The 13,305-nt window shown below is 35.2% G+C and overlaps 1 protein-coding gene across 3 annotated transcripts in view; it reads right to left on the bottom strand.

Moving 5' to 3' along the window:
* Nucleotides 1–899: 899 nt before the first annotated feature.
* The window catches only part of LOC106456947 (protein FAM160B1-like), a 24,087-nt gene continuing 11,681 nt past the window's right edge, over nucleotides 900–13,305 (bottom strand). For all 3 annotated transcript variants that reach the window (XM_013916325.2, XM_022382749.1, XM_022382750.1), the window contains exon 2: nucleotides 900–12,618. In XM_013916325.2, coding sequence (XP_013771779.1) covers nucleotides 10,189–12,318 — 2,130 coding nt within the window. In that variant the 5' untranslated portion in view covers nucleotides 12,319–12,618 and the 3' untranslated portion in view covers nucleotides 900–10,188. The remainder of the gene's footprint in view (nucleotides 12,619–13,305) is intronic.

The raw sequence follows: 13,305 nt of genomic DNA, 5'->3' as shown, positions 1-13,305 counted from the left end.
CTTTTTAAGTTCTGCTCTACGAGTCTTATTTTGTTCATTACTGAGCAAAGAACACACCTGTTCCAGAAGTAGTGCTATACCCTACAGGTGTCTCCTTTTATAATTGTGGCACACCTGTTCTTTCATGGAGATTGTTCTCCATTTGTTTGATTACTTTTGTGCCTTTACCGGCCCCCTCCACCGTTGCAATGTGGGATTCTAGCTTTGGGTGAAAGGAGGTAGTACAGTTTCAGAAGTTAACATTTTCTAACACTGAAAATGTATTTCCAATATGTACTTACCTTCTCTCACCCACTTCCCACCCTTCCTCCCCACTGATCTGCCAGTGTTTCTAGTTTGCATCTACAAATTCTCAAGAGAAAGGATTGTGCTGCGCTAGTATAGATGGTGCAGTATGATTGGTGGAGGGTAATCACAAAACAAAAGTTAAGGGGTATGATAGACTGGTGTACTGTTGAAAATTTGAACGATGCTTAGAGGACAAATCAAGGTCAAGATAACTGGTTTAGAGAAGATAAGTACTTATCAGAAATACATTTCCAGCGTTGGAAAATGTTAACTTCAAATCTGTAGTCAACCTTGTTTAGTATAGAAAATGACAAACATCTCAAATTGAATAGTTATTAATGTTAAATGTGTTCCATGTTGCAGGACTCTTTGAACCATCTACTGGTCATATTCCTCTGTTTTTTAAAAATTAGTAATTGATACTTAGGTATTAAAAAAAAATAGACCCACGTTGGGCAATTAAAAACCCAATGGATACCTGGATTTTTGAGTACCCGTTACATTTAAACTGAAAGATAACTGTACATGAATATAATTTCTTAACTTTTCTTGGTTGAATCACTGTTATTTCTTGTTATTATCACTCAGAGATAAGCATGTGCAAATACATATATAAAACCCATTTTTTATTTTATTACTATATGCATATGATCATTCTGATTTAATCAAGTTGACACGGAATAATTCAAATATTCTTAACTCAAGAATTTGACTTTAGAATTTCACATTTTCAAAAACGATAAACTGATATGGAGTGTTACTTTCCATTTTATAGATTCCTTAACATATTTTGTATGGTATTTACAAATATCATACACTGCAAATAATGTAGTCAACACATTACATAAATTGCAAGTATTTTACAAAACTCTTGCTTTTGTTCTCTAAGGTATACACATATGATTTGCTTTACTTGTATCAAATTTCAGACTGCAATACCTTTTATAGTGTATATGCACATGATAGCAAGCTCAACTATATAGCATAAATGAAATATAGAATAATCATTTTTAAAGTATTTATCGACAGAAGACTATCTGGAATTTACTTTAAAATATCTCAGAATGTAAAATTATTTGCAAGACATAAAATCTGGATTAGCTTAAACTAGCAAAAATACACTGGACCAGAATTTACTCGATATAGAGATACAAAAGATTTATGTTTCTTACAGAATACTTTGCGTACAGTTACTTAGTTGTTAATTTTCATTATTGTTACAAAGAAATTGTGTAAAGTTAACATTTTCCTAATCTGAAAATGTATTTCCAATAGATACTTCTGCATGCATCTGCCTATGAGATTTACATACCACTAGCCTTGAGGTAGCTCCTACCTAAATTCATGTGTTTAACATGAACTGTGTTGGGTGCATGATGACATCATCATGCAACAAAATCCCTCCACTAACAGGAGAGTGACAGAGTCTCCATGTGCAGTAACTCCCCTTATGCACTTCTGATAATACCACTCTTTGATGAGGCAAGACAAAAAAATATGTGCACCAGAAGTGGGAAGGATGGGTGGGAATGTGTTTGGAGGTAAGCATCTATCAGAAATACATTTTCTGATTAGGAAAATGTTAACTTCCTAGACAGTAACTCAACTCCACACAGAGAAGTGCTACAATCTCACACTGAAAAGGTGGAGGGGCAAAATTTTACCTAGATGAGCTCCCTTTAGAAAGCTCAAGGTAAATGTGACACATCTGTGGGAGACTGCATCTCATCTTGACTAGAATATAAGTGGGGAGAGGCAAATGAGCCCCAAGTGTCACAGGGATGGGTGGAATGACAACTTGACCATTTGAACACTTACACATAAGCAGTTGGTAAGCTTATGTGTAGTGTGGTTGGGGTACAATAAGATCATGTGGTGTGTACTTACCTAGATTCTACTGAATAAACAGGCTTTGGCTGCAGGAGGAGGGCTCATTAGTTATGTGTTATGTTTGTAAGGGGTGACCCATACTATATTGACACTGCCACCACCTGCCTACTTCTCACTGTATTGTGCAAAGCCAAACTGGTGAGGATTCTCTATGGCCTGCCACACCATTGGCTAGGAACTGGTAAGTAGTAAGGATCTTCCATGCTCCACTGGAGACATTGCAATGGGTGATCATTAATCCTATTTTTAAAAGCTGGGAAGCGTGAGCCAAATAAATGGGCAGTCACCACTCTGGTGCTGACTTTTTTCATGATATTTTATTGAATTGGTACAGTCTGGATTGGACAACTGAGTAAATCTGTATACCACAAGGGTACCTCAAGTGATCTTGCAGAATACCCCATCTCACAGTGGACACTGGTAGAAAGAACTAGGGTGGATGGTTTTAGCACCTTCTGTTATCCTAGCTCAATGTGGAGTTTGGGAAATAAGTATACCCTGTAAGGCAACACAAGCCACCTGTCTGGACCATTTTCAATGGAAAGGAAGGGAAATATATGTACCCATTTCAAAGACAGTGGGTAGACTGAAGTATGGAGGCCAGTGAAAGTTGAAATTCTGCAGGAGATTAAATAGCCAGGTAGTGAAGAGAAGGAATGACAAATATTTGGGGAGTCATCCACATGCCCACAAAGATGGGAAGCAAGAAAATGAGAAAGGTGACAAATTGAATGTGAAATAGCCTGCAAGCATCCACATCCAGAGACAAATATACAAATTGGATAAGTCAATGGAGTCACCCATAGGGGTAGAAGTCCCTGGAAGAACAGATGTTCCAGGGTAGGAACAGTTGATGGCAAGGGAGAAGCCAATGATAAGCAACACAAAATAGAACATAGGAGCCCATCTTAGTTTAAATGATCACAGAGTTGAGAGGCAGAACAAAGGGAAATAGGAGAAAAAGGATGGTTAACCTCCTAAATAGCAGAAATTTGAAGAAGGAATGACTGATCTGGGTAGAGTAGTATATAAGTCCCATGGAAGAGGGTGCAAGAAGCTTAGACAACCAAATTACTGTAACCAAAAGAGAAAAAGAAGAAGAAATATGATGTGAGAGAAAAGTGGTACAAAGAGCAAAAAGCTAATGGCTTGAGCAGGGCACAACTGCTAGTGTGTAAAACCACACTAAGGACCCAGGCAGGCATGAGAGTTGGACAAGGAGAGGACAGGAGAAGAAAACACCCTTTGGAACTAGGAAAAGTGAAATGCAATGGACAAACCTGATAATCAGCAATGGCAAAGACCAATAAACCATGGTCGAACAGCCAACCAAAAAAAGGCAGAAGGGTTACCACAGTAGGAAGGGGGGGGGTGTATGGATCCATGATGATAAACTGTCCTTTTCCTTGATAGACAAAGTAGAAGGGCATTAGGAATACGACAAGAAGGTTACACAATATGAGAATGGACCAAACAAATACCACACATAAAGATAAAGGGATAACATCCCTTGACAAAAAAAAGCCATGTAAGGTTGAAACAAGAGTGAGGGGACACTGGGTACATGAGGGGGGGGGGCTGGACACCAAGCAAAAAACCAGAGGAAACCAATGCTAAGGTGGCCAAAGAGGTGTCACAGTAGGATTTGAAGAGTGTTGCATATCAATTCTAGGATCCAAGGGAGGGGTGGAAGAAGTAGATAGGCATATATAAAAAGGTGAGGCCAGCCATGGCTGAGAGCTGCGAGAGCCAAAGGATAAGGAGCAGGCTTGTAGAAAGGAGGAATAGTAGAATCAAGAGGAGTGGTAAAGGAATCTGAAAGGAGAATGCTCAAACAAGAGTAAACCCAATGATAGATTTGGGGGTGAAGCCATGGTTTGGACAAGAGATGGTTCATCACAAGATACATAGCTCCAGGCATATGACAGGGAACAAGACAAAACCAATGTGAATGAGCCTAAAAGCGAAGGTTCTAGAATGGGAGCCTCATGATAGTAGAAATTACCATGGATTTATTAAGAGTAGATCGTGACCAACTGATTTACCAGAAAGGGCATGAAATGGGAACAGGCCTTATGAGCAGTGAGGAATTCAAGCACATTGAGGTGGAGTGAATGCCCACCCTGTGTACAAATGCCAGAAGTCGTCGTCATCCACAGATGTGCCTCAATCGGAGAGGAAAATATAAGCGAAAAGAAAGATATAGATTGGGAGTTGGTAAAGGAATGCTGGAAGTAGTATGGGCACAGTTTAGTCACAATTTTTCAAGAAAAGGCAAGGTTCACAAATGAGGACAATGGAACCTAAGAAAAAATCCCTTGGATCTGCAAGGACCACTGAAAGAGGAACATGTGTGTGTACCACAAACAAATGAGAGGTTTCAGAGAAGTTGGGGTCCCCAAAAGCAAAAGAACTTGCACATGATGAGAATGAGAAGTACAAATCCTGGTGACCATATACTCCATATCTCACAGGTGAAGAGGAGAATGCTGAACTTGGGTTGAGATAAGAGATGATAAAAATGCCTAGAAGTAACAAATATTGAGTGGGTGTGAGAAAGGACTTGGATATTTTGAAAATCCATCTCAACTGAATAGCATCTGGCAAAATAAGGGAGGTGTGAGAAGAGGATGCCATCAGAGAATGAGCCAATAGAAGTCAATCATCTAAGAAAAGGTATGACAGCCCAGGTTGTGAGGATGGTGAACAAAAGCCCTCACTGATACTAAAGGGGTCTATGCTATGTCAAAGGGAAGAGCAAGGAATTGAAAGGCACTAATTTGATGGCTTGAATGTAGAAAACATATGGAGGACAGGTCAATAGGGATGTGTAGGAAGATGTCCAACATATTGACCATGGCCAACTGTAGACCAGGTGAAAAAGACCACAGACAGGGTCAGAGGGATGAGAAAAGAAAATGAGAAGAAAAGTGGAGAGAAAGACCTTGAGGGAGAAAATGAAAAACAACTGCTGGTAGAAAATGAGACGAACTGCACGTGAAGAGGAAGAGATGGGTACCCAAAAGGCTGGATTTGACATGATAGTCACAGACAAGAGCTATGGACCAGACACTGGGTAGCGGGAGGATGGGAAAAAGAGGAAGACCTGGAACAGGAATGTTAGGGTAGACTGATCCAGAAGAGGAAGAGGAGTCAAAAGGCAATGTTGAGAAATAATAAAAAATCTATGAACATAATAAATACTAAAGATGCACAACTTCAGTCCAGGTCTTCAGTGAGAAATGAACACCATCAAAGATGCCCAGGCAGAAAAAAAAGGAGCCCGATAAAGACAATATACAGTTAAGGGGAATGCAACTTGACCCAATGGCAGGGGAACAAAGTAAGGAGAGACAGAGCAGAAGTGGGACAGGCTAAGCTGGCAAAGAGAAGGAAACAAACTTCTACAGAAACCTCTCTGGAGCATGATGAAGTGTCTAGGACAAAAGGTGGAGAGAGAAGATGGACTACAGGAGGGTGGTGAGAAAAAAGATAAAAACAGAGCAAAATAGAAGGCAAGGTGTCTGATCCTCAAGCAAGTCAAAAACAGGAAACCTAGAATGGAAAGGAAGAATGTCTACAAATAAAAACAAAAGAGTCACAAATGCAAGGGTCCAAGGCATTAAGGTGTAAGAGAGAAGCTGTCAGAGAAAGGAAATGGCATAAACCCTAATAACAAGCAAGGAGAAAAAAGGTAAAAACCTAAGAATTGGGTTCATTGAGTGAAGAACAAGAAATATTAAAGGAAACCGGTGAAAGATAAGGAAAAGAACATACCCGAGAAGGAAATCCATAAAGAAATTGGAATGGTAGGGTCATACCTCTAATGGCAAGGCACTACAACAGTAAACAGGTTAAATTCATAGTCAAATAGGCCATTCTAAACTGAGAAGAAAATAAGTTGGCTGACAGGACTGGAGTAGGAGGCCCAGTAAACATGGTAATCCACAACATGTTGAATAAAGACTGGAACAACCCCAACAGTTAATGAACCTTTAGAAACCATAGTAGAAATAAGGTGTGTGTGTGTGTGTAACATTATGACTCGTATAGGAATAAGTAGAAGTCATTGTCACTTAAGAATTCATGATATAAAAAATCAAAAATTGAACAAAAATAAAGAGAATGAAAATCAAAGTTGTGTTAACAAATGCAAATCTCATCAAATTGAAGCCAGATGAAAATTGAACATGTTTGTGTTGTACAACACTGAGGAAAGAATTATATTATCATGAGTGTAAGTGCATAGGGGGAGTTACTGCACATGGAGGTCATGGTCTCCCTCCTATTGGTGGAGAGCTTTTATCTCATGATGACCTCATCATGCACCAGCACAGTTCTTGTTAAATGTGAGAATTAGCTCAAGGTAAGTGGCATACAAGTCACTTAGGCTGACACACAAGGAAGATAGTATTTCTGTGTTTAGAGGCGAGTTATCATTTCAAATACAATTTTTTCCTCTCATTTGTAACACGATTACAAACTGTAAGATGTATTTTACACTGGAAGAAAAGTTATTGCTAATGGTGCCAAATTATTTAAATATCATTATTCCAAATGTCATAGCTTTAATACTTACTGTATAAAGCTATTACATTTATGTTCCAAAATAACTATTACACACAGCAGTTAAAACTAGGCTTTCGTAAAATATAAAAGTAAACACTGTTTGTTGTTACTTATAAGTATTTACAAATATTTCTTTGAATAGTTTGGACTGATAACAGTATGAAGCCTCTGATGCAAGGCTGTCATCAGTCTGAATGCTATGGCTTCAAATAAATGTATATTTCTGAATTTTCTCCATTTTGTTCAAGTGTGCACTGTAGTATCTTTTTACTGAAATACAGTGAAAGATGTATGATAGCCTTGTACAACTGTCTCCTTTTGAAAATAAGTAACTCTGAAAAATGCCTATTATATCCAGAATACTTTAACTGATCATGAATTCTACAGAATGTCTTTTGTAATCAGCCAAAAATCAACAAAACCTCTTAATTTTTAAGGCTTCTGTGAACATTTTTTTAGGAATCCTCACTTATTGTAATTACCATTGTTGTATAAACTGGTATCAAGCATTTTTTTTGGCTTCAAATGAAATTGTTTAACTTCACTAATAGCACTGTTTTATTGTGATTGGCTTCCATGTCATATGTTTTGAACAAATACTGCTGTATACAACATATGATCAATTTAACAGTTTGTTTAGTTAATTTTCTTTAAATAGAAAGAAAGTGTTTAAAATTTAAATACTTTCTACTTTTGCAAGCATAAAACCACAGTTTCTGGGGCACTTAAGAGGACTCCAGACCTCTAGCCAATTGCTTATGGCCTGTAAGTTCTTCCTGAGACTTACAATTTTGGCAAATATCCTAGGGGATGCAATGTTCCTCAAAACAGATTGAAATTTCAAAAGAAATGAACAATCATATCTTTAATAAATATACACATACATGTAATAATTCACAATTATTTTCTACACATTTTGAAGAGTTGAAATGCCCAGATAAACCATGAAAATTACTATTTCACTCTATAGGGTATGATTGTTTTCCATGTGCCTTCAGTTCTATGTCAACACTTCAATATCCTTTTGATTTTAGGGGTCAAACTTAATACTAAAGTTGTTTGATTTTGAAAACTGTTGACATAATTATTACTTTGATTTCTCAACACATTAACAATTGTATATAAAGTTGGATTTCGTTTGACTGATGGTTCAATGTTCATGGTATATACAACATAAAGCACAATATTTGTATGTTTCAGTTCTGTTATGTAATTTTTTATAATTCATTGTTGTTCATTAGGCCTGCCTTTTAACTGAAAATAAAGTATTTATTAATAAAATTATCTTGCACATCTGCTTTATCAATTAGGTTACATGTATATGCAAACTAGGGTCCAAAATTTCTAACTGCCTCTCCAAGAAATCTAAATGGGCCATATCAGGTTCATTCTAAGAATGCTGTGTGTGTATATATATATATATATATATATATTCATCAATTGCAGATGTGAATTTTTGAAGAAAGACACAAATGCAATATTTATGTACATATATGTGTAACATTAAAGAAAACTTTAATTGAAAACAAAAAGGTAAAGTATTTCTCCTTTGAGATGTTAATATTCATAACACTTCATTTGGATCTATCCTGCCGTTCTTACATTCCAGATGTTATAGGAACTTCCCATAATGTTCAAAAATAGGCCAAAAATCTAGAGGCTCCATTTGGGATTTTGAAGTACATACTTTCACAACACCAACACTCAACTATGATTTCAGGGAAAAAAGTATAGAAATATATGTTTGAAGACAAAGTAAAATGAAAAATGCTTAAAAATATAATTGGTCCAACAGGACCAATTAGATTATTGTTTTTGCTATTCTAGTGGGGCTAACAAGCCTCCTAGCTGGTTAGAGCGAAATAAACGATGCAGATTTCAGGCCCTGGTGCAAAAAACAAAATAAGGGATGTGAAAGTATAGAAATCACATATGAGAAGATTTTCACAAAATATACTGAAATTACAACTGGTAACCACTATAATACTGGATATTATCTCAATTTTAATATTTAATGCCCTAACTCGGAGCCCTAGCTTTATGTTGTAATTTAGTATTTTCATTTAGAAAGGCTACAATCCCCCAAACTCATTAGCTTAAATTATATTACTGTTAAAAAAGCCATTTTAATATTATATTTTTAAGTCATAAGCTTGTAAGAGATTAATTACAAATAATGTAAATATAGAATATATGTATTGCAGCAGTGACCCCATATGCAGCCATGTTGTTATGCTGAACTGAAAGGAAAAATATATTGACTAATCTATTTGTTAATTGCAAATTCTTACCTACATTATAATACACTAGTTTATAAAAATAAAACACCTATAAAACAACTCGCTTCTAAAATCAGTGTCACTTAACTTTATTAAAAAGACATTGTCAATCATATAATACACATTGAATAGTTAATGACATTTGCATGCTACCACTGATAATTTTTTGGAAAGTGATAAATATATATTGATATTAAACTATTTCACTTTACCTGGTAAAAAAAGAAAGGGTAATTTGGTAAAAACTTTCATAGTTACTAGAACAATTATCTGGCTTGTATTTTTAATGGCACATGTATGTGGTGACTGAAAAAGCCCAAAAATATAGATGCTTTCTCAAGAAATTTATAATTTGTCCTATACAAGTTTACACATAACAATGTGTTTGCCAATTATAAACATTTGAAGCTTGCTAAAGCATCAGTAAATTTCCAGTACACTGGTACATATTATTTTCCACTAAATACATTTATAAAAAATACATATATATATATATATATATATATATGTGTGTGTCACTTGTTTTTTTAATATTTAAGACACTATATTCTTCTGTATAGTTTTAATTTTTCACTAAGGTTATCAGCATCTTAAAATTTTCACATGCTGAACAACTTTATTTATGAAAATTTTACCAGGCAATAAATTCTAAAAAACTTACTAAAATTTTTACAATACAAATTTCAAAGATAAACTAACCATAGTATTTGTTAATAATTTTGGTGTACAGATATTAAAATGTACCAAACTCTATTGTACATGAATGTACTTTTCATAATGAACTACACATTTCATGACTGTTTAAGACTAGAGTGAAAAAAGATAGAAATATTTTTTTGTCCCTTTCCCCCAGCTATTAAGAAAATGACTTACAGAATATTCATGCACAGCACAAGTATATAAATTTTAAATACACTTTTGATAAGATATGCCTTACTTTGATTGAAAGTTCAATGATTGATTATATCATCCAAACCAAAATAAAATGATTAATTATAATGTATAAATTATTCCACTCTGCAAACTGTGCTGCTAATGAACATACACACATGTATATGGTGAATTAACAATGATCTAAACGTAACACAAAAAAATACTTAATCATACATGGAAAACATTACATATAAATTAGAAATTAATTTCCAGCACATAGCATTTTTCATCATGAACATGCATGATACTTAACAAATGCTATGGCTGCAAGTTCTTTACAGAACTCTTCTAATACAATTATTGCTTCTAGTACATTACTTTCCTCAAAAGTGTTGCACCCTTCTTCATTATTGAGTAGGATTTTTCTTGTAAGTTCCAGCTTTTTTTTAAGGTTCTGGACACCCTGTACTGAAACCTTTATGTCTTCAACTAGTTTAAGCAGAACTAAATACAGAGATCTTGCTGTTGGAACCAATGGGATAAGAGGGTTCAGTAGGTACTCATGTAGATTGGGATGTGGAAAAAGTGCCAACCTGGATATAAGTGAAGTCACTTGCAGATTCAGTTCATAGGGTTGCTGTAGCATATTTTCTAATTTACAAAATAACATATCCAAAAAGGATCCCTCATAAAAGAAAGTGCAAGTAGCATCTGCCTCAGTTTCAGAATCAGATGTTTCACTCACTAAGGAGTCAGTGTCATCATCATCAAAACCAGGATGATCTGGCCAGTTCCATTCATCACAGAGTAGCAGACATTGTTGAAACTGTCGGTGAGCGTCTTTAATATACACATCATACGCAGAGTCATCATTTTCTTCACAGGACTTCAATTCATCAGGGAGAAGAAGAAGAAAACAATTTAATATTTTGTGGATGGAACTAGGTGCAAAGGTTCGACTTACTGGGGAGGATCCAGGGGAAACATCTAATTCTTCATATAGACTCTTCCTTTGGCAACTTACTTCATCATCACTGAAGTAAATATGCTCATCAACAAATAAATAGTCATAATATTTTCTTCCAGTCAAGTTCCTGAGTATCAAACTTTCCATCACTTCTTCAGAAGGTTTTTGTAATAAATCTTCAAATAACTGCAAAGTCGCTAGTTTAACTTTAGAAGATGATGTGGTTTCATTGCACCTGTTGATTAGAAGTTGTTTAAGGAAGTGGTCCATACCTCCAGGAAGTTCTGGATTACTTTCATTCCCAACAAGAAATATCCCAAAATCTAATATAAGGATCTCTGAAGAAATGCTATGAATACAAAGAGAAATTAGTTTTGTTGTGAATAGGATTTTGTCACTATTTTCTAAATCTGCTAGTTCAGCACTTATTTCTTCTTTAAGAAAAAGATCAGAAAAAACAACTTGAAGATTCTCTCCCAGCTGTGACTGTGCACCAACCAGATTATCAAAGAAACTAAGCCACCTTACAAATGACAAGATCTGCCTTTTTCCTGTAGAAAGATGAATATCACTGCTATTGTTCTCATCAGAATGAACTGAAAATAACTCTATGTCATCAATGTCCTGAAAGCTAGAGTGTCTCTTAACCTCATGGTACTGATTCAAAAGAAATGTAACTATTTTACAACAAAACTCTGTTTGTTGAATCAAAATATTCATGGTCTTTTCATCAAAAGCAGCTGCACATTTTACAAGACAATCACTAGCTTTGGATGAAATGTCATGATCTGGGCTATGTAAAAATGTTATAAGTGATTGTAGTAAAGGGATATCCATTTTTTGGACAGCAATCACAACTTCTGTAGTACCATCTTGAGAAGTATTTGCTGAATTACAGCTCTTTTGAGAAACATTTCTGTATGTATCACAAATGAAGTGGTTGAACAAGTGTGAATCCCCCATTAATCTATTCGAAAGAAAAAATACAAAATCCATTTCCTCTTTTTCATAAGGTGAAGCAAGTTCCTCCCCACACATCTTAGCTAATTTGTGGACTGCTGACCATACCGACACATGAGGAAGAAGGTCAAATTTGACACTGGACAGTATTCTACTTGCAAATGAAATTATGTGTCGTTTTATACCAGGTGGAGAATCAGCTCTTGCCAGTCCACACATACTTTCCAAGATTTTCTGCTGTAAAAAATATTCCATGCAAGGATGGGCATCATCAGTCTCGTCTTCTCCTTCTTCCTGTTCTAATATACAGGCCATCTGATGTAAGTGATCAGGAATGTTTGTTATCTCTACTGGTAACCAACACGAAGATTCTTTGTTGGTGTAGAAACTTCTGATAGCAGTCCAGTGACGACTAAATTCTTCATGCAAAGGAAGTGGAGGTGCTAGTGCATCTACTGCATTGTACAGAGCACATGCAAGCCGACTGAACATATTCCAAACAGTACTAATATTTCAAAACTTCAAATATAAAAGCTCATCGAATCTTTTTAAACCATTGCCTTTAGCAATCTCAATAAATTTTCTAGTGTATAAAGACCATATAGGCTTTGTTTTGTCAGTGATATAAATTAACAAAGTCTGAATGCAAGTCCTCTGGTTAGAAATCTGTTTCAGCTGATAATAATGCCAACTACCAAATGTCCAGTACTATCCAGTTTCACAAAGTTCATTTTCTGATGATGAGATTGGAAGGTGATATTCAAAAATTAATCTCAGTAACTTCTTAAACACCTAAAATGAAATTACAAATTGTTAAATGCAAGCACAATTTTTTAAAAATAAGTTTTAAAGAATAATTTTAGGAAAAGAATACATGGATATATTTTTTAATTATCAACGTGGTTAGAATAACACAAAACAAGAAAATAAGAGGAAAAATGCTACATTTGAAAAATTGTAATCTCAATTCAGAAATTAAGCTTGAAAATAACCCACTTTTATGGATTATATTGTACCTTAAACACTATAGATATACTTGAATGACTAAAATCACAGGCTCTCTTATGAGTTACAAGTAAAACTACCTGCCCCTAGTGACGGAAAAAGCTTAAGTTAATCTAGCAAAAGTACCTCTTCCCAGTGATGGGAAAAGTTTAAGTTAATCTATCAATTTAAATTATTTCATGGATTTTAAAAAGGTTAATTATGTTTCACTCAGAGCCTAAGCTCTGAGCTACTTATACCACCCACATCGAAAAGTAATTGTTGAGCATTTCAGTCATGCTAAGAGCCGCTCAACAATAACATACGGTAAATATACATTGTTATGTTATTCTTTAAGTTACATCACATTTTGAAATGTGAATGATAGTGTAATTAATTTCTAACAATTTAGTGAAGAATATCCTGTTTGCAAAATAAAATTTGGCATCAACATTTTTCATGCCTGTTTTCAAATCATTCCAAAAGTGAATGATG

The sequence above is a fragment of the Limulus polyphemus genome, unplaced genomic scaffold (assembly GCF_000517525.1).
Source record: "Limulus polyphemus unplaced genomic scaffold, Limulus_polyphemus-2.1.2 Scaffold274, whole genome shotgun sequence".
Classification (NCBI taxonomy): Eukaryota; Metazoa; Arthropoda; class Merostomata; order Xiphosura; family Limulidae; genus Limulus; species Limulus polyphemus.
Note: the sequence above shows the minus strand (reverse complement) of the source record. Positions and strands in the feature narration are given on the sequence as shown.